The following is a 25,355-nucleotide window of genomic DNA, read 5'->3' on the forward strand; positions in this document are numbered from 1 at the left end:
ATTTTCATGATTCTGAGAAGAAGAGAAATATACATTTTTGATTGGTACAGAATACAACATGTGATCGAATAATATAGCCGGTAAATTAATTCTAGCCACTCAGGAATAATTAACAGTGTCATTTCGCCATTTTCGACTGGGATCATGTTCGAACTTGCATTTTTGAATACATTTGGATACATATATATATATATATATACGTACAGTTGTATACATAATAAAATAAGTTTTCGTTATGCTTATTTACTATGAGTTAATTTAAAATAGGGAAAGATGCCTACGGGGGCAGAACATCCGACTTCGATGCCCTTTCAGGATAGTCAGTACAATTGGACGGACGATTTACCAGTTTGCAAACAGTCCGGTATGTGTTTAACTCTCATTACCTTGATAATATAACCTAAAGGAATTAAACATTTAATAATCGACAATCGACATCGACAATCAGCATAGAATTAATTATTAACAAACACTAAAAAATGTGATAAAGCGGAGGCATTATTCTTGATATATTTTAATATGGATTTTGTTTCATATGTACTTTATTTACACACAATGCTTATATTGTGTTCTAGGAGTGGGTTTCTCCACTAATCAAATTTATCGAGAAGATGGATATCGACAGGAGGAGCATCCATTCGAGGATCGTAGTTTTCACTGCAGATATGACGATTCCACATTTCTTTATGGTGTATTTGATGGCCATGAAGGTACCAAGGCAGCTAATTTTGCTATGCAACGAATAGCTGCAGAGATTTTACTTGGACAGTTAAATGGCAAGTCAACTGATGAAGAAGTAAAAGAAGTTCTTCGGTAAGCATCAATATAACAAAAATATGATTTATGCCATAAATGATTTTAACCATGTGTGTAAAATATTTTCTATTTATAGACAGGCATTCATAGCAGTTGAAAAAGGATACTTGGAGTCAATAGGTGATTTATTAGCAGAACGCGCTAGTCTACAGTTTGATATTCCTGATGGGCTAAATTCTTATGAAACATATCAGAAGTTTCCAGACTTGGTTAGTCATATATTTAAAATAATTTCTTTATATTTGTCAATTGCTATTATACATAATTGATCCTTTCTCAGGTTGATAAACTAAATACATTAAATTGTGAGCTGTCTGCTGGGACCAGTGCTGTAGTTGCTTTGGTTTACAGAGGACGGTTATTCGTTGCAAATGTCGGTGACAGCAGGGCATTATTATGCAAAACAGACAGCAATCAAGTCCTGAGAGTTGTGCAATTAAGCGTAGATCATGACTTGAGAAATGAGGATGAACTACTACGATTATCTCAGTTAGGCCTGGATGTCGAGTCAGTCAGACAAGGTATATTTGATTATTTTCTCAGTCCATCTCATTAAAAGATAAATTCGTTAAGAAAAAAATGTAAATAGCAGGAATATGATATTGAAGGTTCTCATCTTGGAAATCAGGAAAACACACGTTGCCTCGGCAATTATCTCGTTAAAGGAGGGTATAGAGAGTTCGAAGAACTGGTATCTTCTGCAGCAGAACCCATTATCGCAGAACCGGAGATTCACGGTAGCATCGAGCTGGATGAATCGTGTAGATTTTTATTGCTCATGTCACGTGGCTTGTACAAATCGCTGGAAGAAGCGACCGCTACCGATCAAGTTAACAAGGAAATGGCTTTAATAGCTGTAGAGCAGGTATTATCTCGACCTAAATAACATGATAAACTTTAGGGTCGATCGTGTATCTTTCCTTCCGAAAGCTCATAACAAGTAGTAAAAGAGATAATATTTCTAAATCTAAATGTCAATTTTATTATTTTTTAATTACTTTCACTCCCAGTTTCGAGTTCAGTCAACTTTAACCGGTGTTGCTCAAGCAGTAGTCGACAAGATAGTAAGAATTCACCATGACGTGAATATGAGCAACACCCAGAGCACCTTGACTACCGGCAAACGAGACGACATTACACTCTTGGTACGGAACTTCAATTTCCCGCTACCGCATGCTCTGAAAAGCCCGACCAGCCAGTCCGTCAGATTCAATCCTGTGGTGCAGACCGCACCGGTCAGGACCATACCGGACAACGAGGATTTCTCCAGCACTGGCATCACTGACGACAACTTTGATACGTCGACGACTGAGACTTCGACGACGACAACTTCGGACATGTACCCACCCGGCGCCAGAATAACTGACCGAAACGCCAGAATCAAGCCTTACGTCGATTTCTCGGAGTATTACGAGAACGTTGAGAAGAGACGGCAAGAGGGAACTCTGCCGGAAGGTATAGACTTCTAAAGCATTTTATTTATCCACGATTGAAATATTGAAATTGTCAAGAACGGTATTATAGTCATATATAAACACGAATGTTCCTATTATTGCAACAAAAATTTTTCATTGATATTTGAACACGCAACATATTTATATACATCTGTGCGTAATATATGAAATATATTTGTTACCCATTCTATGTGATATTGTTGCACCTTCTGTGTGTATTGTTACACCTCTTTCATTGAGGTGAAATTTACTTTTTATTTATGTAAATTTATCCGAGAGGAAAAGAAAGAAATTAAATCATCTGATATCATTTATGTTGTGAGTCATCGTCAATTTTAAATCGAGAGGACATACACTACAGCTTATATCAATATAAAGATAACAGAATGTTGACAAGAAAGAACAGCCGCTACAGAGGCTACCTTGGAAATATTATAAACGGCTATTGTATTTACACGTCACAAGAGTGTTAGAGATATTTCGTTGGATTAGACTTGAGTCGTTCGTACGCGGCCTTCTCCAGGCACTCCCGGTGATCAGGATGCGCGATCTGAATCAGCGCGTTCGCTCTTTGTCGCAGCGTTTTGCCGAAGAGCTGTGCCACCCCATGCTCTGTGACTATGTAATGCACGTGGGCTCTCGTGACCACCACTCCGCCTCCTGCGATGCAAATTCGTCAAGATCGATCAAACTTCTATTAATAGTGTTCAAATATTAATATCTCACTTGAAACTTATCTCGAGATACATTTGAATTTAGAATTAAATATTAGCTTTTAGTTAAATCATGGTGTATCTATCAAATGATTCATCTGTGAGAAACTCGAGCTTCGATGTAAACTCTGACCCGAGTATCTCACAAAACAGACAAGTTTCAAGCAACGGCTCTTAATGATGATACACCGAGAATCTCGTTCGTCACGTCACGTTTCGTACCGCTTTTCAACACCGGCTGTATTTTACTCTCTCCTTTGCTCGTGACTGAGGGAAACGCGATGATGGCTTTCCCGTGACTGTCTTGACCTTTCGCCGCGCCTTGAATGAAGTCTAACTGACCGCCGAAGCCGGCATATATCTTACAGCCCAGGCTGTCCGAGCACACTTGACCGGTGATGTCCATCTCGATGCAGGAGTTGATGGCAGTCATCTTCGGCTGTATCGAGATCACTCGGGGATCGTTCACGTAATTCACCGCCAACATCTCTAACGTGACGATCGTAAGGAGAGAGAGAGAGAGAGAGAGAGAGAAAAAGAGAGAGCAGTAACAAAGACGATCCCCTGTCCGTGTGAAACCTCGCGATTAAACTATCATAATTACCGACGATTGGATTGACATGCAAGAAATCGTACAGTTTCTTCGTGCCGATCGCCATCGAGCCGACCATGCGTCCTCGATGCTTGATCTTATACCTATTCGTGACGTTACCATTCTCAACAAGATCGATCATCGCGTCTCCGAGTACTTCTGAGTGTATACCCAGGTCCTTGTGGTTGCACAGAGCATGCAGCACTGCCTCGGGAATGTTGCCTATGCCAAGCTGCATCGTCGCACCGTCGTCGACCAGTCGTTGCGCGATGATCTTGCCGATCTCATGCTCGATCTCGTTGGGCTGCGTGTTGGCCACGGAGGGCAGAGGGCAATCGTACCTCACCGCAAAGTCGAAGTGGCTCAAATGGATGATTGTGTCGCCGTATGTCTTCGGCATGTGCTCGTTCACTTGCGCTGCGAAGAAGAAGTATCAACGAAGCAGCGTTGATCACTTTTTTAAACAGTTTTCATCACTTGTTGTATCCCGGTAGCTTTAGTGTGCAGTAATAATCTAGTAAAATATTTAGTAATTTAGCATAATTTAATACTCAATAATAGAGTAATGATTTAGTATGAGGTTTTCAGAAAAACCAAACCGATAAACTCCGATTTTTGTGTATTCCGATACTAAAGTTAAAAAATCTCGAGTTGACGGGTTGAGTCTTCTGAGAGGCTCATACCAATGTGTGTGTCGTCATAAAGTAATTCGCGATACAAACCAATGATAACTTTCGCGGTGCAGACCGCAGCGCGGGTGCAATCCGCGCTTACGCCCAGCGAACAGTAGCCACGCGCGTCCGGCATGCTCACGTGGATCAGCGCGACGTCGGGCACGATCTTCTTCTCGTAGAACAACCTCGGTGCCTCATGCAGGAACACCGGGATGTAGTCCGCTCGTCCGTCGTTCACCGCCTCCCTGATATTAGCGCCGACGTACAAACTGATGGATCTGAAGTGCTCTTGAATGCAAGATCGAGCGTTACTCATTCCCGCTGACGATAGCTCGTGTCATGCTACCATGAATATCGTACTCTGAAACTCCGGATTAGCGAATGGCACGTCCCCCTCGAGGTTCATGTGCAGCAACCGGACGCCGCGCAGATTGTTGCACACCCCGTGCTCGGTCATGCTACGCACGAGCTCTATCGGCGTGCCCGCGCCGCCTTGTATGAAGACCAAGTGCTCTGAAAAAATTCACGAATGCAGTTCAGCAATCACGCTGTCAAGAGAATTAGTCACACAGTCAGGTGGCTTAATTGCAAGTTTGCAATATGAATCCAGTACGAGCAGAGAGGCATATATTTTGAAAGTCAAAGTTGGCAAAAACCGCAAGCGTCAGAGTTCAGCAGCGCAAGATGCAAATTTGGTAGCTAAGTGTTGTGTGGCTAAGTTTATATAGTTTTATACTTTGATTTAAGTAGAGATACAAATTTAAGTAATTACTTAATTAGGTAATTTATCTTTTTCTCACTACAATATATAAATTATTTTCGTGTAATTTTCACGATTGTACGAGTACCTGAGTTTATGATCTTCACTGCGTCTTCCACACAAACCCACTTCGGACACCGGTTCAGCGCCTGAAACGGTTCCCTCGCCACGTATCGGCGTTTGCAAAAGCGGAGAGGTGCTGCGTGGCAAATTTTGCCGAGCGCCAATCTTAGATTCCGGAGCATCTTCTCATCATACGTCTACTAGGCCGTATGAAAACTCGCATGATATATGCATCAGCTAGAAAAGGATCCCGCTGACCATAAGCGTCATACGGAAAACTGATCCGCCGCCATCTCTCCGCTTGATACACCTTGAACATCTGAGTTAACGGCGTTCGATTTTTCAACGACAGTTGACCGGCGAACATATCGATCTAAATTCTCGTACAAATGCGCTCCTCCGAATTTCTTTTTTTTTTTTTTCTTTCAACGAGAATGCACGCGAGAGGATGTGGTATCAAGCGCAATAAAGTATCAACGATATCAGCGATCTCACTATATTTCTCGTTTGCGTAATGGTACTTCGTTTTCCTCATTATGATGTAATGGTAACATTGGTAAATTATACAAAGGAACATCGACAGATTTAATATAAAAAATGTTTACATGTCGGAATGCGACGCCATGTGCGTCACTTTTATTTGTCTCAACCGTGTTCCAACGAGCGCGAACACGTCGCCCTGATGATATATTTGTATGTATATATAAAACACGCGTGGTTCAGCGTCTAACATGTAACGAACGCGATACCGCCTACGTTACTGGCTCTTATATTAGTGTTAAAATTTAACGTGTTAGAATCACGACTTAGTACGCATTATTCTCTCTCTCGCTTTCTCTCAATCTCTCTCTCTCTCTCTCTCTCTCTCTCTCTCTCTCTCTCTCTCTTTCTCCCTCCCTCTCACTCTAGATAGATCTTCGAGTAGGTTGACGAATTGTCTTCAGGCAAGAGAGCGCAAATATCGTACAAGGAGAAGACACTTCGTCTCCCGTTGAATGCGGACAAAGCGCGCGGACGTACGCACGGTCGATCATGAAATGCTATCGAATATCATGTTTCTTCATTCGTCACGCGCGATCTTCTATGACCTATGGCGCGGGCATCACTTTTAGACGTTCAAAGGCCGATTTCTCCAAGGCTTCTCTGTGATCGGGATGAGCCACCTTGATCAACTCATACGCCCGTTGCTGAAGACTCTTGCCGAACAGGCTGGCGATACCCTGCTCCGTCACGACGTACCGCACCACCGCTCGGTTGGTGACCACTCCGGCGCCTGGGAAACGTAGCGCGAACGTAAATGTCAACGTTAACGGCAACGTTAAAAGCAAGAAATTATCCTGGAAGCTTCGATCTTCACTCACCCAACGTCAGAACCGGCTGTATCTTACTGTGGCCCTTAGCGGTGATCGATTGGAGCGCTATAATCGGCTTTCCCAGTTGATCTTCGCTCATCGCCGCACCCATGATAAAGTCCAGCTGGCCGCCGAAGCCGGAGTACATCCTCGTCCCGATACTGTCCGAACAGATCTGACCGGTGATGTCCACCTCGATACACGAGTTGATAGCCGTCATCTTTGGTTGCTTGGCGACTATTCTGGGGTCATTGACATAATCCACCACTAGCATCTCTGCAGCAGAAGAAATCGACTGTTGAGATCTCAAGGACGATAAAAAGACAAATGATTGTTTCAGTAACGAGGTAATGTGTTGACGGAAGGAAGAAAGAGGACATTGGCAATGCGAGGTCGAGGTCGACCCACCTATGAAGGGGTTGTTGTGCATGAAGTCATAAAGCTTCTCCGAGCCGACGCAAAAGGAGCCGACGATCCTGCCCTTGTGCATCTTTTTCTGGTTGTTCGTGATGCAACCCTTGTTCACAAGGTCGACCACACCGTCGCTGAACATCTCGCTGTGGATCCCGAGATCCTTGTGGTTACCCAACAACGAGAGCACTGCGTCGGGTATGCTGCCGATGCCCAACTGCAACGTGGCGCCGTCCGCCACTAGATTCTCGGCGATGTGCTTGCCGATCATCTGCTCGGCCTTGGAGGGCGCCTTCACGGGGTGGACTGGCAGCGGTTGATGGTGCTCCACGGCGAAGTCCAAGTGGCTGACGTGTATGATGGCGTCGCCGAACGTCCTAGGCATGTGCTTATTGACTAAGGCTGCAAACATTATGAATAACCCTTAGACTGTACCTCTCAGCAGCAGGAGGGAGGATTCGAGAGGAGGTTCGTGTCGCCTTCGGAGATTTACCTACGATACGTTTGGAATGACTCACGGCGGACCGAACGCTGTCCACGCTGGTGCCGAGCGAGCAGTAACCCTTGTCGTCCGGCGGCGACACGTGGATGAGAGAGAGGTCAGGCTTGATGTAACCCTGGTTGAACAGACGCGGGATCTCGTGCAGGAAAATGGGAATGCAGTCGGCGGTACCGGCGTTCACCGCAGGTCGCACGTTGCCGCCGATGAACAAGCTGATAGACCGGAAGTGTTCTGGAATACACAGAACGCATGATGTTGTCAGACTCACGGTGTGAACCTTGAACATGCCTGTCGATATTGGTTCATTAATGTATTGGGTGAGTGCAAAAGTTCGTGCGGAGTTTCAATAGATGGAGTTATAAGCGTCGTAAAGTCATTAATACTTCCATCTACATATTATATAACGTTGGAAAGGTGACGTCTTCAGCTGTTATTAAAAAAAAAATCATTTGTTTTCATACAAACTGCTTCGAGAAATATCACTTTAAAAATGAGTATCGATAAGGTGCATTTACGGCATGTTATGTTTTACGAGTTTCGGAAGGGAATAAACGTTGCCGCAGCCGTAAAAAACATTCAGGATGTTTATCAGGATGAAGCACCAGCTAAACGAACTGTGGAAAAATGGTTTGCTAAATTTCGGCGCGGAGAATTTAACCTTGAAGACGAGCCACGCTCTGGTCGACCTTCTGACATTGATGACGATGTTTTGCGTACTTTAGTGCTCAATAATCCGCGAATTTCAACAGAAGAAATTGCTACAGCACTGAACGTTGACCGATCAACCGTTTTTCGGCGTTTAAAAAAGATGGGATTCGATTTGAAGCTCGATATATGGGTGCCCCATTTGCTGACCGAGAAGAACAAAATCAAGCGAATTTCTGCAGCCGTTTCTTTACTCGGGCGGCTCAATAACGAGTCGTTTTTGGATCGACTAGTGACGGGCGATGAGAAATGGGTCCTCTACAACAATGTTCAGCGCAAACGGACATGGAAACAATTAGGTGAGCATGGTGACGCAATGCCAAAGGCCAGTTTGCACCCGATGAAGGTGATGCTCTCTGTTTGGTGGGATTGCAAGGGCATAATCTATTTCGAGCTTCTCCCCGCTGGCGAAACGATTGATTCGGACAAGTACTGTCGCCAATTAACCAATCTGAATCGAGAAATAAAAGAGAAACGTCCGATTTTGTCAAATCGCAAGGGAGTCGTCTTTCATCACGACAACGCCAGACCACACGTTTCGAAAAAGACGCTGCGCAAACTGAAGAGCCTGAAATGGGATGTCTTAACGCATCCACCGTATTCTCCTGATATCGCACCATCTGACTATCATTTGTTCCGGTCATTGCAAAATTATTTAAATGGAAAAAACTTTGACTCTTTGGAGGCCTTAAAAAACGGCGTCTCTTCGTTCTTCGAATCTAAACCGCGCAGTTTTTATGATCGAGGCATCCGTATGCTGCCAGAACGTTGGGAAAAGATTATAGAAAACGATAGAGAATATATCATTGATTGAATAAAGATTTTTGTTTGCCTAATCACTGTGTGACTTTTACTCACAAACTCCGCACGAACTTTTGCACTCACCCAATATAATAACTAAAAGCACGCATTTAACGAACTCGTCGGATCTCAAGGAATCGTCGAGATTTCGCTGTCCTCTGAATTCGTACAGCCGATTCGGGACGGGAATTTACAGCTCGGTGAAAATTCCATGCGAACAGCGAGAAGTAAAGTGGACGTCGTTACAGATGTGACGACGTGCATTTTACTTCTCAGCGTGCGAAAAGTGGAGTTAACAAACACAGCACGCACAAGACGAGCTGTGTGCGACGCAGAAGAGCACGTGGAGCAAAGCAGCGTGTGACGTGCTGTTGTCGAGATATTTCTGAAAGACAGAGGAGATTACACCGCACGACTTACTTGCGTGTTCTGGCTTGGCGAACGGAGCGGCCCCCTCGAGATGCATGTGATACAAACGAACGTTTCTCACGTCGCAGCGTACCCCGTAGTCGGTCATCGCTCTTAACAATTCAACGGGTGTCGCCGCGGCGCCTTGAACGTACACTTCCTGGTCTGCAACGAAAGAGATCCAGCGTTAGATAGACATCCTGACGGGTTTTTCCCCGTGAAGGTCAGCTTTCTGCCGAGAAGGCACGTATATCTGAATCCTGCGCGATATTTTGAATTCTTGATGCCTTGAATCATTATCGTGAAACAGCATTGCGGGTTAACAAACGTTCACCGATATGATTTCATCGGCTGGCAGGATGAGTCATTTCACAGACGCGGGGTCGGAAAGCCGAAAGGCAGCAGGAAATGTTGGGTAATCACGGTCAGGTACTTGAACGAATGTTACGCACGCTACTTCGTCATTATTAAATTATTAAGAGAAGTATGCGAGAGGCAAAATAATGCGCCACCGCGAAGTTGTGTGTCACCACCCGCGTTAACCACCCATATTAACAATAATATTCTCACTTACGTAATACTGAATGATGTTGCATTAACAATAATGCGACATCATTTAGTATTGATTACGCAAGTGAGAATATTTCCTCTTATTGTTACTATATTATTACATTATTGTAATTACGTTATTATTAATGTAACATCTTTCATTACATTATTACGTTATTGTAATCACATCGTTTAGTATCAATTATGTAAGTTAACATTTATAAGAATATTATTTCTAAAAAATATTACACATTTAGAATAATGTTTCCTGTCGTTGTTGATCAAGAGATAAGAAGATTTTATCGAACGCTCTCGATGTTACGTGCGTCTCATCGAGAAACTTTTTTCCTCAATGCGAGGCGATGTAAATATTCATCAATTTGGCTAACATTCTACACACACATACACACACACACACACACATACTGTAAGTCATACATCCAGGGTGTGCGTCTGCACTGCCACGAGTAAGCTGATTATTTAAAATTATCATCGAGATCGATCAGCGTTTTATGTCATCGGCTCGATCGATCATTCGTTACCTGCTGATACCGCAATCGCAGGTGTGACACGCGCTCAAAGGTGTCAGCTTACGAAATACACAAGCCCGAAGAAAACAGAAATTTATATTCACCTGTGCGACGCGTGATATTTTTATCTCGCGAGCCTTAGAACGCGATTACGTTTGGTTTTCTTCTTTTTTCATTTTACGCACATATACGCTTCACTCGATAATTCGATTTTTTTTTTTTCATCAATATATTACAGACAACATCGTGGAAAGAGAATCGAGAAGATGTTTGCGTCGCACAGGAGCCGTCTCGCCCGAAATAATCTAATTTACTGTGCGAGTTATATTTAAGCAAGAGCTAGACATTGATATTCGCGTATACACACAGGCACGCATACACTCAAGCGTGTACGAGGTTAATGTTGGTGTAGCCGATCTTTTTCTCTCTCGATTAAAGTCCACATAGCTCGGGCTTTTTTGCCTCTTTGTTTTTCCTCGATTTACCTGAGCACAAAAATCGCTTACCAGTGGCATTGCACGCCTAATTGTAATTGCGAACTTGCCCGACGAGGCTTATCACGAAGCGAGGACAATTTTAATCGGGAGGGATATTGAAAGTATCATTAAGAACAAGGTCGTTCTTAATGGCTATCTTACGAGTGATGTAATTTTTAAGCGCGTGTTTAGCTGAAGAACCGATACCATGCGCTCGAGATCGGAGAGAAAGAGTCTGCCCGTAATCTTCACTCTGACTGTCAGGATGTATCTAATTTTGTCTAATGCAACAGGAGAATCTGTGCTTTCTAATGGGAAAATTCCCATTGAGCAAGACGGATGCGTTCCTAAAAGTGGACAACTTTTTATTGTACGCCCATACACGATAACGTCCACATTCTCCACACAATCTTGACACACGAACTTGGCCGAGAAAACATATAAATATAACCGAGACGCTCGAAAAACAACGTCATAGCTCGATAATATTATGCGAAATTCTTAGCCGTTGCTAAAACACGGCGAGGCGCTTGCAGTCGTCTGGCGATCAGGCAATTATCAGTTTCCTCTTGAACGGGAATAACACGGAAAAAAAACGGAGGTGTTTTTCAAATACAACAAGCAAATGTGTCACACTCGCTATTTGTCGAGCTCGCTTTTTGTATATGACACCTGTTTTCTTACGCGGTTTTCTTATCATATAATAAGTCGCTTTAAAGTTAGCAGGCGGCGACAGAGCGGTTAGTCGGGTTAAGCAGGCATTAATGACATTCCATTGCGGTTTTGATAACCGATGCAAGCGGAATAAATCAATATTGTATCGACAATCAACTCCAGTTCTATCAGCGTGATCGCTTATCGCAAACGTTTACACAGCGAGTTTACAAAACGAAGCATTTCGTTCCCCCGAAATTCCCATAAAACATGTCCTTGTTTTCAATCAAAAACACATATCGGGAGATAAGAATATCTTCCTCAAGTCAAACCCGAAAGAATCGTCGTCGCACTGAAAACTAAGGAGCTAAGGCCCAATTGCACCAACATTATTTTGGTTTTAAGTGAGACTTAAATATATCTCTGTCTTTATTTATTTAGTAAGAAAGATAAAGACAGACTTATGTTTAAGTCTCACTTAAAACCAAAATAATGTTGGTACAACTGGGCCTAAGACACGTCATTAGCGGACTTTACTCCTTATCGGCCGCGAATTCCGATCCACGACGCGTGTTGCCTGAAAGTTCGCCGGTATGAAGGACGTGTATTTGCATATTACGCAATGCTTTTAATAAAGATCTCCGAGCTTGCATGCGGTGGACGTCGCGGAGAGGAGCATTGGCGTAGGAAGAAAATAACCGAGCTGCGTCGAACTCGTTCATTGTGCAGCGATTGTCTATTCGGTGCTCTCTCTCTCTCTCTCTCTCCCCCCCCCCTCTCTCTCTAGGCGAGGGTCGCACGAAAATAATGCCGCGATTCAAGGCAATGTACTAAGTATATCCCGGTCGGTACTGCCAATCGATCATCCTGCAAGTAGAGGCGCCTGGTGCGGCGCGAAATTTGGCTGAACGCGGACACGTGACAGCCGCCGATTGGGTGTTGGGCACGAGGACGCAGTCCCACGGCGAAGAACAGTCGCCAGCAGGCGGAAAGCGAAATTGCCATATCGGTATAACACGTTACGTAGTACGCATCAGTAGAATCGATCGACGATTTGCCGTAATTGGAGCAAATCTTCCCAACACGACGGCGGGCAATACTGAAAGCAACACATCGCATACATTGTCTTGTATAATATTTATAATTAACCTTGTAATTAATACTTATGTTTCAGTGACTCGGATAGTGATTTCAACGATATCGTTGTTGAGAATTTACTCCAATCATGCACCCGCGACCAAAATCGAAGACAACGGCATTCTTTTCCGTGTATAAATCGGATCGCTCAAAGCCGTTCATGCATTCAAACGCCGAGTTGCTGCAAGGACAGCATAAAACTTCGATTCCACGTTCTCTCCTGTGTTTCTAGCTGAAATCCTTCAACGATAAACGTAGCGTCGGCCTAATCCGTATAAGCGCAACGTAATCTTTATCGAGGCTGAAAACAAAGCCGTAAACTTTAAGCCCTGATATCATCGCGCACGCATGTTTGCACTTAATGCAACAGTGAGAGAGAAAGAGATAAGCAGATCTCAAATAAGAGGAAGTCCAACTTAATAGATGACTCTCTTGCAAATTGCCGACCAATCGCGTGGCTACTACACCTCCTCCAACACTTCGGTTGATCGTTCCGATCAGCCCAACACCGCCTCGTTGAAATATTCATGGAAAAATAAATGTAACAGCGACATGATTAATGATTGATAAATCTGCCGCAACAGATTCCGTTTGAGCAACACAAAAAAGCGTATGCACGTGACACAACGGAGTAAACAAGTATAACGCGGAACGCAGTTGCATCGATCATCTCGTAATGCTGCGCGTACGATCGCGCGGCAAAATTATCAAGTACACATCGAGTTTTGTAAAAATGCGATTAAAAGGTCAATCTTGAGAGCAGGACGCGGCAAATTTTCACCATTAAACGCCGCGAAGTTACAAAGGCGCGCGATTACTCTCTCATCCCACAAGAGTGGGATCGAAAAATTAATTTTGAGCAGATCTCAGATGTCTCACAGCGAACTCAAGTGGCCAGGATCCATCCTGGATCAACCCGAGCATTCTCCTGCTCCCATTCAAGCGCGCAGCTGGGAATGCGCGATTACTCGTGGCGCGACTGACGATACACCATACTGGATCGTCGAAAAAACAAGTAAACATCCGCAGGCAGGAAGAGATTGAGAAGGCCGTCTCTTGCGACGAGATAACTCGCGGAGAAGCCACGAGAAAACAATCCTGGCGTTCCGACGAGCGTGAACGCATCAGGCCGCGCTGAGTCCGCGATTAAAGTCGATCGGGGCGAACACAATGTATCAGATCGCTGACACAGCAGCCTCACCTATGACACAGCAAAGAGGAAGAAAGAGAAAACCGATGGAATCAGATGTGGCCGAACGTGGTGGAGAGGAGAGCGAGAGTCTAACGGGGCGGATCAATCGAGTAGCGCGATAAATCGCTGCAGCTGTCTCCGCGCTCCGTCTCTCTCTCCTTCTCCTTGCCGACGTGGAGATGAGGCGAACGCCTCGGGAGCGGCAGTATGGTGTGTGTCATCGATTACCTGAGTCGAGCTCGGCCTGCTCGATGGCCTCGTCGGCGGTCTTCAGCCAGCAGGGCTCTCTGTCCGGGATCGGCATGGACGGCTCGTTCACGTATGTGAAGTACGTCTTCCTCGCGGCATGCTGGAGGCACGACCGCGAAGCGGACGTCATCGTCGTGAGCGCCCGGGTCAGGCTGGTGATACGCTTGAGGGCCGCCATGCTTCGACTGCTAACGTTCGCAAAACCGTCTCACCACTACTCTCTCTCTCTTCCGCGCGCGCACTGACACGACTGACTCTCAGCAGCGATCGCGCCCGCGAACCACCGCGAATGTCCGTGATATTCGTAGGGGTAGGATGCGCCACCACACACCCCCGCGCGCGCTCTCTCCCCTCTATCTCTCTCCTCTCCGCAGCGCGATGAATGTCAACGTCCAGCGTGAAATAGCGAGTGACTCGCGGCTAACGTCGCGACGACCGCGCTGCTGCGCGCGTCTTCTGCACTTTCCTGCGCTTGGAAGCAGAGACGGCTGGATATTTCGGCTTTGGAGAGAAAGAGAGGAGAAGAGAGAGGCAAAGGGCAAAGTGCAGAAAAGAGCCGGAAGAGCCAGGCGCGAATCGGGCGCGCGTCGGCAGTGAGTGATAAAAGTTGGGAATCTCATGATATTCGCGCGGCGGGATGAAACGAAATGAGTGAAGCAAATAGCACCGCGAAGGCATCCTGACGCAGGATCTGCCGTACACGTGCAAGATGACTTCGTCTTACGCGATTGTCCTGATAAATTGATACCCGTGTCGCGAGAAGGACAGAGAAATCGAACCACTCTTGTCGCTTGAGAGAAATCGAGGACGAGCGAAAGGAGAACATCGATCGTCGATTATCGATTGATCGTCGCCGCGATCGAAACGCGACTCCGTCGCGATGCCAGACAACGGCGATGTTCAGAGCGCGCTGGAAATATTCAAATTATCCGCGGCTTATCCGAATTATCAGAGCCGCGCAACCGCGTCTGTCATCGCGCGCTATCGTCGCGCCCCCATCTTCCTGCCGCGTCTGGTCGGCGTCAAGAGACGAGACATCGAGAAGTCAGCGAGCGGCCGGAGCGGGCGCGCGAGCCCTTCGTCGTGTCCCTTAATTCCGCAAACCTCCTCCCCGTGGGACAGACTCGCCTCCTGCCGGCGATTTTCCTTCGAAACGTGAGCTTAACGATTCACCTAGTCCGAGCCACGTGATTGCACGTGCCTCGTCCGCCGTCGTTCCCTCTCTCTCTCTCTCTATGTTTCTCTGTCTTCACTCTCGGAATACGTGCACCAAGCACGATCAGCGCGTTACAGCTCCTCGCGATCCCTCGCGACTCGAAGGAGGCGCGATCCTGCCAAAAAGCTTCTCGACAGGCTCGACCAGACGTGCGTGCATTCCGCGTTTCATTTTCGATATTCGGTCGCGCGCGCGCGCGCGACGATCGGCCACCTCCCCCCTCCCCGCTCAGGCACTTCTTTCTTATCCATCTTTCTTTCTCGCTCTCGACACAGCGCGACGGAGAGCAGTATCTTCTGCTGTTCCGAGGAGTTGGCAGTGGCATCGGGGACGGCGGATCACGCGTGAGTGGAACTGAGACGCAGACGACAGCGAGATGTATTCGAAGACCATCAACAGCCAACAGGCGAGCCAGGAACACGTACTCGCCGTGTCCCGGGACTTCATCGCGCAGCCCCGGCTCAGTGAGTAGCCGCCCGATTTTCCCTCTCGTCTCGGCGACGAGCTCGAACTCGGGAGATCCAAGTGGGCGTAGCATCTGATCGATCCTCAATTGGGTCAGCTGATCCCCGAAATTCCCGTCACCCGGCGCTTCTTCCGCGACCAGGAGGACCCGCGATCACGGGAACGGTTGCTCACGACGTCGCGGAGCCCGCGGGCGGACGCGGTTGCCCGTGGACGGCCGTGAAATCGCCGCTCTCGAGGCCGAGCTCGCGGCGTCATGTGACTACGGACGATTCGTGGCAATTCGTGTCGGGCGCGTGATTTCGGGCGGTTTAACGCGCTCCCCCGGGGAACTCGGCTGGTTTTCCGACCGGTACTGAAGGATCACGAGAAAGACCGATTCCAGCATCGGACGACGTCTTCGCCTTCGGGCGTGACTTCCGTCCTTGCTGTCCACTTGATATCCGCGGAATTGTGACATAATACATCGTAGGAGACACGAGTGTTTGAGCAATCTGTTGTAACGCTATATTTTGTATAAGCAAGCGGTACACTTTGTGTCATATAGTTTATTAGATTCGTATTTCTGAACTTATTCGGCGAGAGACAATCTGGGGAAAAATTGGAGATATGAATAGAAATTATTAGCGAAAGGTACATATATATGCGTATGAGATTTCTGTAATTTTTTTGTCAAATTGATATAATTTCCATTGAGTAGATGCAATTTTCGTTAAAAGTACATACATTAATAACACGAAAAATATTGTGTTTTAGAAAGTAATCAATTATTAGTGAAAGATATACGTATATGTGTATGAGGATGTAATTTTTATCAAGTTGATATAATTTCCATTGAGTAAATGTAATTTTCATTAATAACACGAGGGACATTGAGTTTTAAGTAGTAATTGACTTCGCTTCTTTCAGCTTATAAGACAGTATCTGGAGTAAACGGTCCACTGGTGATATTGGACGAAGTGAAGTTCCCAAAGTATGCCGAGATCGTACAGCTGAAGCTTGCAGATGGCTCATTACGTTCTGGCCAAGTGCTCGAGGTGTCCGGCTCCAAAGCTGTGGTCCAAGTGTTCGAGGGCACATCGGGTATTGACGCGAAGAACACTCACTGCGAATTCACCGGTGATATCCTGCGGACCCCAGTATCCGAGGACATGTTGGGCCGTGTGTTCAACGGCTCAGGCAAACCGATTGATAAGGGCCCGCCGATCTTGGCGGAGGATTACTTGGACATCCAAGGTCAGCCTATCAATCCATGGTCGCGTATCTATCCAGAAGAGATGATTCAAACGGGAATATCAGCCATCGATGTTATGAACTCCATCGCTCGTGGTCAGAAGATTCCTATTTTCTCCGCTGCTGGTCTGCCGCATAATGAGGTATATTTTCATAAATTTCGATAAATTTTTGTAAAAGAAAAGGAGAAGTAAATATGTAAGATGAAATTTCGAAAAATCGAAACACTTAAAGTGAATATTTTTCTATTTTTGTTTTCATTATAATTATAGATTTTTACTAGAAATATATTTGTTTATTACAGCATACGTACGATCGAGTTTTTGACAATGACATAAAATTAACTTGGTTTCTCGCTAATTATTAATTATCAAGTGTCTTAACAATTCTACTTATTTTTTTCACTCAGTACTTTTTTTTTCTATTAAATTCAAATGTTCCATCCTTCTTTCAACAGATCGCCGCACAAATCTGCCGTCAAGCAGGCCTCGTGAAGGTACCCGGCAAGTCCGTGCTGGACTCGCACGAGGACAACTTCGCCATCGTGTTCGCGGCGATGGGTGTCAACATGGAGACAGCGCGTTTCTTCAAGCAGGACTTCGAGGAGAACGGCTCGATGGAAAATGTGTGCCTCTTCCTGAACTTGGCCAACGACCCGACAATCGAGCGCATCATCACGCCACGTCTCGCCCTGACTGCGGCCGAGTTCCTGGCGTATCAGTGCGAGAAGCACGTGCTGGTCATCCTCACCGACATGTCGTCGTACGCTGAAGCTTTGCGCGAGGTCTCAGCCGCTCGCGAAGAGGTGCCGGGTAGGCGCGGTTTCCCCGGTTACATGTACACCGATCTGGCGACCATCTACGAGCGCGCCGGACGTGTCGAAGGTCGCAACGGCTCCATCACGCAGATCCCGATTCTCACTATGCCGAACGACGACATCACTCACCCGATTCCCGATCTCACGGGCTACATCACCGAGGGCCAGATTTACGTCGACCGTCAACTGCACAACCGGCAGATCTATCCGCCTGTCAACGTGCTGCCGTCTTTGTCGCGTCTCATGAAGTCCGCCATTGGCGAGGGCATGACGCGAAAGGACCACTCTGATGTGTCTAATCAGCTGGTGAGTCGTAAATTAGAGCAGGACCATGAATTGGCTAATCTCTTCGAAATCGTGTCTTCTTTGTAGTTAATTGAATCGAGATTGATCTCTTGAAAACAAGCCAAGCAATTAATTCTACGATATCGTTTTGCGATTTCTCATAATTCTCACGATTTTACGTAACTTCCGGAAATCACAATGGCTTTGGCGTGTACGTGCTTCGTCGTTGTAAGAATGAATCTTATTAATCGTGTCTGTTTTCTAGTACGCTTGTTACGCCATCGGGAAAGACGTGCAGGCCATGAAAGCCGTGGTGGGAGAGGAAGCGTTGACGCCGGACGACTTGCTGTATCTGGAGTTCTTGTCGAAGTTCGAGAAGAACTTCATCTCCCAAGGCAGTTACGAGAATCGCACGGTGTTCGAGTCGTTGGACATCGGCTGGCAGCTCCTGCGAATCTTCCCCAAGGAAATGCTTAAGCGAATCCCGGCCAGCACTCTCGCGGAATTCTACCCGAGGGACTCGCGTCATTAATTAATCGCCGTTTTATTTATGAGAGTCTAGCCTTATATATAGCCGTATATAACATCAGATCGTTGGAAGTTTTTGAGATGAAACGGCGAAAGTCACACGCGTTATTATTACCAGTCTGCGACCCTCTGTTCATCTGACATTGATTAGAACAAAGAAAGATTAACTATACTCACGTATTCAAAGAGTACATCGACGTAATTTGACAAGAGAATAATTCAAACGACGCTTGCTCTTTTGGGAAGAAAGTAATTGAAGAAAGAGTGACGCGCTTTGTTACACGCTATGAATATTTAACGGTACAAGCTACAGGATCGTTTCCTTTTTTCTTTTTTTTTTTCCGTTTCTTGGATGTGCAATGAAAAAGTGAGGAGTCAATATCGTTCGACAATTTAACAGCGGAGCTAGCTCGGAATCCTACGGACGGATCTGTAGTCGCGGTTCCGGTGCTGTGTGTGTTGCCTATCGTGAAAATAAAAACTGCGAATATATCGTTTCAACTTTAACGTATGCCTCTCGTGCTTAGAGCGGTGCTCACTCACGCTAAGCCGACCATTGTAAAGTGTAATATATCATTCAGTATTAACATAGAAGAAAAGTATAGCAGGACACGTAGTTCGTGAACACATTGTACTTGCGTTTCCTACATTCCACTTGCGAAATTCACATGCAACATGTTTTATGCGTTTGAACCAAATCCAACGGAGAGATGTGTAACAAGAAATGTACAGATACTTATTTAGAGGACGTTCTGAGCGAAACATTATCGTGTATTGTCTCTACGAAAGGCAAGATGTATATGTTAGAAATAGAGAATTAAAGAAATATTGTTGTCTTTGGATCGTTACATTTACATGTCATTTCGATTGCCCTTTAAATCCATTTTGCTCGCATTGTTTCTCGTATATTCGACTGGTCAAGTTTTCCTTCAATTCTAGTTTTTTTATTAATTATATAACATGCGCATCTACAATAATATATTTCAGAAATATACATATAAATCCATCAATTCCTGTAAATAAATAAATGGATTAATATGATGTGTGGAAATAAATATCCGTCTAATTTGCTGTTGATTCTCGTGATTCTTGAAAATAAAATGTATATGTGTATGTCTGACTTATAAATAATGTTACTTGTAGAGAGAACTTTGAAACTAATTTAAAAGAAATGACAGGGCTAATAATTTATTAGACCTGTTTTTTGCTACCAGAAAGTAACTTTTAAACTCTACAGGCTCGTCTACATTAGCTGTAAGAGTAAGGCTGTAAGGTTGCAAGACACGAAATGAAATATTTTCATTCGCTGACAGCTTACGTTGCAGCCTTACAGCCTTACTCTTACAGCTATTGTAGACGAGCCTTAATAATCTTATAAATTTCTTATTATTTCATTAAAATAATAGATCTAATAAATATCATAAACCTTACTGATTCGACAAAAATAACGGGTCAAATATCTCTTAAACTCCTTATTCAACGATCTCGAATGTAGTTTGAGTCTCGGCTAAATTTTATAGAATCCTTGAAGTTACCGACCTCCATAAAACTTAGCCGAGACTCGAACCGGTTAAAAATTATCTAAATAAAGGGTCTAGGAAATATTTAGCCTATTATTTTGTCGAATCAGTAAAATTCATGAAATTAGATTGGTTATTTTAGCAAACTAAGAAGAAGTTTACAAGATTATTAAACGATATTTTTCGGCAGTGAGTAAAAGATTTAAAAGATTATTAAACTTTTTTCCGTAGTAAATAAGAAGGATCTAAGAAATTATTAGAGACCCGTTATTTCTATCCAAATTAGTTCTACGATTTTCCGCTATGAACCACCACTTACCTTAAATTATTAAGAATTGAAGCAGTAGTGCAAGTCAATAATTTATTAGACATCTTATTATTATTTAAATTTGACTAAACAAAAAAGAAAGTAGCTCAACAATGTGAAAAAAATCTATCAAAATTGATCTATTGATAGATTAAAATACATTAGTAATCTTTACTGATAGGACAAACTATTAAATGTTATGAATAATATTATCGATAATTATACATTTCACTATTAGACATTAGAGAACTTTGCAATGTTTCTCAGATACGAAGAACGCTAAAAAGCTCTTTACAACGGCTGCAAGAATAAAGCTGTAAGCGTAAGCAATAAAAAATAAACTAACCACAGTCGATTGTTATAAGAATAAATTGGCGACGCAATGAGCGAATGACAGCCACATAGAACTCGTTTTATTAGAAAGATACATTCAAACACACTCCAATTGCCAGCGACACTAGCGCACTCAGATAGACTCAAGAGAAAGTAATTGGAAACTTCTAACCGCTGTCTGAGTTGTTGCCCCCGATCACTATAAACGAATTTAAACGAGGTTTTGCTTGACAATTCGCGCCATTTCTGTACCAAATGACAAATTAATAATTAACCGAGCTGATAATTAAATAGAGAAAGTACTCAGGCTCGTGCAATGGTAAGAATTTATAAGATAAATCTATCTTGTCTAACAATACATTATTTAAGAGTACAACATACAAAATATAAAGGTTATGTGTCTGCATATTAAACACATATTTATAATCGCTTTAAAATTAACAAATTTATCTATATCCGTAATATTATATAATCAAAATATAAATTAAGAAATTTATTTAGCTCACAATACTTTCACATATTTTTCTTAATATTAAATGGTATTGTATATCCTTCTGTCATGTCTATATACACAATGTATAGTATAAATATTTCTTTCTCATATGTTTCATACGTAAGATTCGATCATTGGCGCCTAGTCAGCGTGGGAAACGTCCTTTACTCTTAGATATATCCAACACCACAGAGTTAACCCAGTCGGAAAATTTTACACAACAATTAAAGAAGAGATCTTCAAAACATATTAAAGATGTGCAGATACCAGAACGTAAAGCTGTTCTTCTTTCTGATAATGGTGTTCGTGCGGCTCAAGAGATGATATCAGAACATGTAAGTTTATGTATAAGTATGTATGTTAAATATTTATCTTTGTTTCATATACATAATCCTTTGATATAGAAGTAACACGTAACATTGATTAGGAAGAAAGAGTGAGAAAGCTACTCAACAAACCATTTAAAATACCAGTACCTGGCTATGAGTTATCCAGAAGATATCTTGGAGCATATTTCTCAGGACCACGTAGGCCACTACATGATCCAAATGAAGCCAATGCATTGATTGTCTACTCGCCACCAGAGATGTCTGAACATGAGAGATTAAAAGCAGATCTGTATGTAGACAATATCTTTTTGGATATAGCATTTTTGTACAGTGTCTTTTGTTATATCAGCAATATAAAATGCATACGCTTGAGTAAAATTTTACAATTGAGTTTTAACAAGAATTGCGTGTATAATATGTTCTTTTCAGGTGCAAGCAACTTGTACATGTAGTTATAGATCCCTTATTGTGCAATGTATTAAGGCCACATCAACGTGAAGGTGTAAAATTTATGTATGAATGTGTAACAGGTAAACGTATAGAAGATGCATATGGTTGTATCATGGCAGACGAAATGGGTCTTGGCAAAACACTGCAATGTATAACTCTGTTGTGGACATTGTTGAAGCAAGGTAAGCCAAGGTATACAATATCCCTATTTCATTAACAAAAAACAAAAAATATCGCTATGATCAACGATTGTATTCCGTGACAGGGCCGGAAGCGAAACCTCTGATAGACAAAGCGATTATCGTCGCACCCAGTTCCTTGGTGAAGAATTGGTACAACGAAATCTACAAATGGCTGAACAACCGCGTGAGTGCTCTCGCTATCGACGGCGGAAAGAAGAAAGACATCGACACGAAGCTCATCAGCTTCATGAAAACTTACAACGGGAGGTGCGTATATCCCATTCTCATTATCAGTTACGAGACCTTTCGCCTACACGCGCACGTGTTGCATCAAAACGAGGTTGGTCTCGTGTTGTGCGACGAGGGGCATCGTTTGAAAAATTCCGAGAATCAAACGTATCAATCGCTGATGGGTCTCAAGGCCAAGAGGAGAGTCTTGCTCAGCGGAACTCCTATACAAAATGATCTGCTGGAGTATTTCTCTCTCGTGCACTTTGTCAATCAAGGATTGTTGGGGACTGCGCAGGTAAATGCAACAAATGATGTCGGCGGTGATATTCTTGCAGATTCATCCAACTCAGTAGCAAACTCAATCGTTTACTCGACTTTCAATCCCGCAGGAATTCCGCAGAAAATTCGAGACGCCCATATTACGTGGTCAAGATGCAGAAGCGACGGACGAGGAGCGCAAGCTCGCCGAGGAGCGTTTGTCCGACTTGGTGTCTGTCGTCAACAAGTGCCTCATCAGACGCACCAGCGCCTTACTTTCGAAATACTTGCCGTTGAAACACGAGCTTGTCGTATGCATCAAGATGGGAGAGCTGCAAACGCGTCTCTACAAGAGCTTCATACATAGCGACAGTATAAAGAAATCTATGGAAGGTACATGCTGTTTCGATACTCTTTTCGTCGGGCTACTCTAAAAATGAAGAGTAATTAGATGTATTAATGAATTGTATAACTATTTATCGTATAGACAGTGACAACTCAAAAAAAGGAGGAAGCCTGTCAGCTCTTGCCGCCATAACTCTCCTGAAGAAACTGTGCAATCACCCTGACCTGATATACGACAAAATCAAGGAAAGATCGGACGGCTTTGAAAACGCCGCGAGATTGTTGCCGGCGAATTACTCGACCAAGTACAAGATCAATCCGTTGTTTGTTGTTGAACAATTGATCGCGTACCGCTTGTCAATGATAATTTATTGTTGCAGGGAACTTCTACCCGATTTATCGGGCAAATTGATGGTCCTCGATTGCCTGCTAGCATCTATTAAAACCACGACGAATGACAAAATAGTACTGGTATCCAACTACACGCAAACACTGGACTTGTTTGAGAAACTTTGTCACAAACGTGGCTACAACTACGTGAGGCTGGACGGCACGATGACGATCAAAAAGAGGTCGAAGGTGGTCGACAATTTTAACAGCGAAAGCAGTAGCGACTTCATCTTCATGCTCAGCTCGAAAGCCGGCGGATGCGGCCTGAATCTCATCGGCGCGAATCGTCTCGTCATGTTCGATCCGGATTGGAATCCAGCGAACGACGATCAAGCGATGGCCAGGGTTTGGCGAGACGGTCAGAAGAAACCCTGCTTCGTGTATCGCTTCCTTTCCGTTAGTACAATAGGATATCGATATTTTTGAAGCAGTGAGCTGACGCAACTCGTTTTCAGCCGCAACTCGTAATATATATATTTCCAAGTTCACATATCTTTGCTAAGTTTCAAATAAAAGTCAAGTTATTTTATTAATTTTTTATTATATATATTATATATATTATTTATTATATATATTATATATATTATATATATTTATTATATATATTATATATATTATTTATTATATATATTATTACTTATATATAAGAATATGTGATCATCTATTACATTTTACAATCATCAACGATTATTATAAATTCAAAGCATCTTTTCATCCTGTATCCTGCATTTTCAGACTGGAACGATAGAAGAGAAGATTTTTCAGAGACAAGCTCACAAGAAAGCGTTGAGCTCCACGGTGGTGGATCAAGAGGACGATGTGGCGAGGCATTTTACCCAAACCGATCTCCGCGACTTGTTCAAATTGGAAGAGAACACGGTCTCGGACACACATGCCAAGTAAATATGAGAAGTGGATATATGTTGTTCAATTATGTCAGAGTGATTCATGATAAATACGATGCTGTTGCAGGTTCAAGTGCAAACGTTGCATCAATGGCATCGAAACGAAAGGTCCGTCGGAGCAGTCGGACTGCAATTCTGATCTGTCTGAATGGCGACACTCGCACAATCCACGATACTTACCTGACATACCATTGCGACAGTGTTGGTCCAGCGGTATTTCCTTCGTGTTTCATCATCGTTCGCGCGAGCAAGTAAACTAACTGTGATTCCGCCCGACAATCCGTAATCTTCAATTCAAATGCCACCGGAAATAGTTTATGTATAAGTGTGTTTCATATATTTCTTTAAATTATTTTTGTATTTTATTTTCTTCAAGTTATCTCGAGTATTTACACGGCAAAAGAAAAACGAACAAGTATATGTAAGAAATTCAAACAAATATATGTAAAAAGTTGAGGGAATAGATTTTATTTTAGATAATTGTCATGTACATATATAAATATAGATTAATAAAAAAAATGTACAACGTAAGAATATACAAGTACTCGTGATTGTCGGAAATTAATTAAAATCGATACTTATTATTATATCATCAAGCTCAATAAGTCATCGTGACGGTGTATTGTTTGACTTGTCAATTTCACATTGGCTGCGGACGTTATCTCTCATGCGCGCACACGGACTCCTTATCTAATCAGAGAGATAAAAATTATTACTCGCTTACTTCGACTCAAGTAAGCACAAGAAACGCATTCTCGACGTATCTCTCTATATCTATGTAAAAATAATACCGTGGCCTTCAAATCAGCTTAACGACATTTTATTATTGGATAAGGTACATGTGTATGTATGTGTTGTAACTTTGTGCTGTAATTCAACGAGAGGGATCTCGCCAAGGCGGTCGTGCAACGACGCTCTCTCGTGACGCATCGAAATTTTCCGATGGAAATTCTATCTCCAGCGCCGTACTTAATCGCTCGCTGAGGAAAAGCTGTGGAACGTCGCGAGTGCGTTTTCCCAAGCCGGATGT

The 25,355-nt window shown here is 43.5% G+C and overlaps 5 protein-coding genes across 7 annotated transcripts; 3 read left to right on the forward strand and 2 right to left on the reverse strand.

The window, feature by feature from the left end:
• Positions 1 to 21: 21 nt before the first annotated feature.
• LOC105184853 (TGF-beta-activated kinase 1 and MAP3K7-binding protein 1) lies at positions 22 to 2,449 on the forward strand. 2 transcript variants are annotated; one of them, XM_011143947.3, is made up of 7 exons: positions 22 to 80; positions 268 to 364; positions 576 to 813; positions 893 to 1,025; positions 1,097 to 1,337; positions 1,425 to 1,681; positions 1,827 to 2,449. In XM_011143947.3, exons 2-7 carry the CDS (start codon positions 274 to 276, stop codon positions 2,283 to 2,285), a joined length of 1,419 nt encoding a protein of 472 aa, XP_011142249.1. In that variant the 5' UTR covers positions 22 to 80; positions 268 to 273; the 3' UTR covers positions 2,286 to 2,449. The 2 variants fall into 2 exon arrangements, with proteins under 2 accessions (XP_011142249.1, XP_011142248.1); XM_011143946.3 differs by lacking the exon at positions 22 to 80 and having other exon boundaries at positions 136 to 364.
• Positions 2,450 to 2,596: 147 nt separating this feature from the next.
• Positions 2,597 to 5,374, reverse strand: LOC105184851 (4-hydroxybutyrate coenzyme A transferase). The gene is made up of 6 exons (XM_011143944.3): positions 5,098 to 5,374; positions 4,610 to 4,762; positions 4,298 to 4,537; positions 3,588 to 3,992; positions 3,206 to 3,472; positions 2,597 to 2,930 (listed from the first exon to the last, which is right to left on the reverse strand). Exons 1-6 carry the CDS (start codon positions 5,252 to 5,254, stop codon positions 2,740 to 2,742), a joined length of 1,413 nt encoding a protein of 470 aa, XP_011142246.1. The 5' UTR covers positions 5,255 to 5,374; the 3' UTR covers positions 2,597 to 2,739.
• A 180-nt stretch (positions 5,375 to 5,554) lies between these two features.
• Positions 5,555 to 14,399, reverse strand: LOC105184852 (4-hydroxybutyrate coenzyme A transferase). 2 transcript variants are annotated; one of them, XM_011143945.3, is made up of 6 exons: positions 14,018 to 14,379; positions 9,264 to 9,416; positions 7,329 to 7,568; positions 6,833 to 7,237; positions 6,434 to 6,700; positions 5,555 to 6,345 (listed from the first exon to the last, which is right to left on the reverse strand). In XM_011143945.3, the coding sequence occupies exons 1-6, from the start codon at positions 14,214 to 14,216 to the stop codon at positions 6,161 to 6,163; spliced, it is 1,449 nt and encodes a 482-aa protein (XP_011142247.1). In that variant the 5' UTR covers positions 14,217 to 14,379; the 3' UTR covers positions 5,555 to 6,160. The 2 variants fall into 2 exon arrangements, with proteins under 2 accessions (XP_011142247.1, XP_019697739.1); XM_019842180.2 differs by having other exon boundaries at positions 6,434 to 7,237; positions 14,018 to 14,399.
• Positions 14,400 to 15,475: 1,076 nt separating this feature from the next.
• Positions 15,476 to 19,430, forward strand: Vha55 (V-type proton ATPase subunit Vha55). Its single transcript, XM_011143941.3, has 4 exons — positions 15,476 to 15,718; positions 16,629 to 17,095; positions 17,410 to 18,075; positions 18,320 to 19,430. Exons 1-4 carry the CDS (start codon positions 15,631 to 15,633, stop codon positions 18,584 to 18,586), a joined length of 1,488 nt encoding a protein of 495 aa, XP_011142243.1. The 5' UTR covers positions 15,476 to 15,630; the 3' UTR covers positions 18,587 to 19,430.
• A 1,365-nt stretch (positions 19,431 to 20,795) lies between these two features.
• On the forward strand, positions 20,796 to 24,752 carry okr (DNA repair and recombination protein RAD54-like okr). The gene is made up of 10 exons (XM_011143940.3): positions 20,796 to 21,061; positions 21,361 to 21,570; positions 21,663 to 21,853; positions 21,994 to 22,196; positions 22,280 to 22,722; positions 22,817 to 23,078; positions 23,173 to 23,335; positions 23,411 to 23,816; positions 24,156 to 24,319; positions 24,393 to 24,752. The coding sequence occupies exons 1-10, from the start codon at positions 21,059 to 21,061 to the stop codon at positions 24,583 to 24,585; spliced, it is 2,238 nt and encodes a 745-aa protein (XP_011142242.1). The 5' UTR covers positions 20,796 to 21,058; the 3' UTR covers positions 24,586 to 24,752.
• The last annotated feature ends 603 nt before the right edge of the window (positions 24,753 to 25,355 follow it).

This window comes from Harpegnathos saltator, unplaced genomic scaffold (genome assembly GCF_003227715.2).
Source record: "Harpegnathos saltator strain DR-91 unplaced genomic scaffold, Hsal_v8.6 scaffold676, whole genome shotgun sequence".
Lineage (NCBI taxonomy): Eukaryota > Metazoa > Arthropoda > Insecta > Hymenoptera > Formicidae > Harpegnathos > Harpegnathos saltator.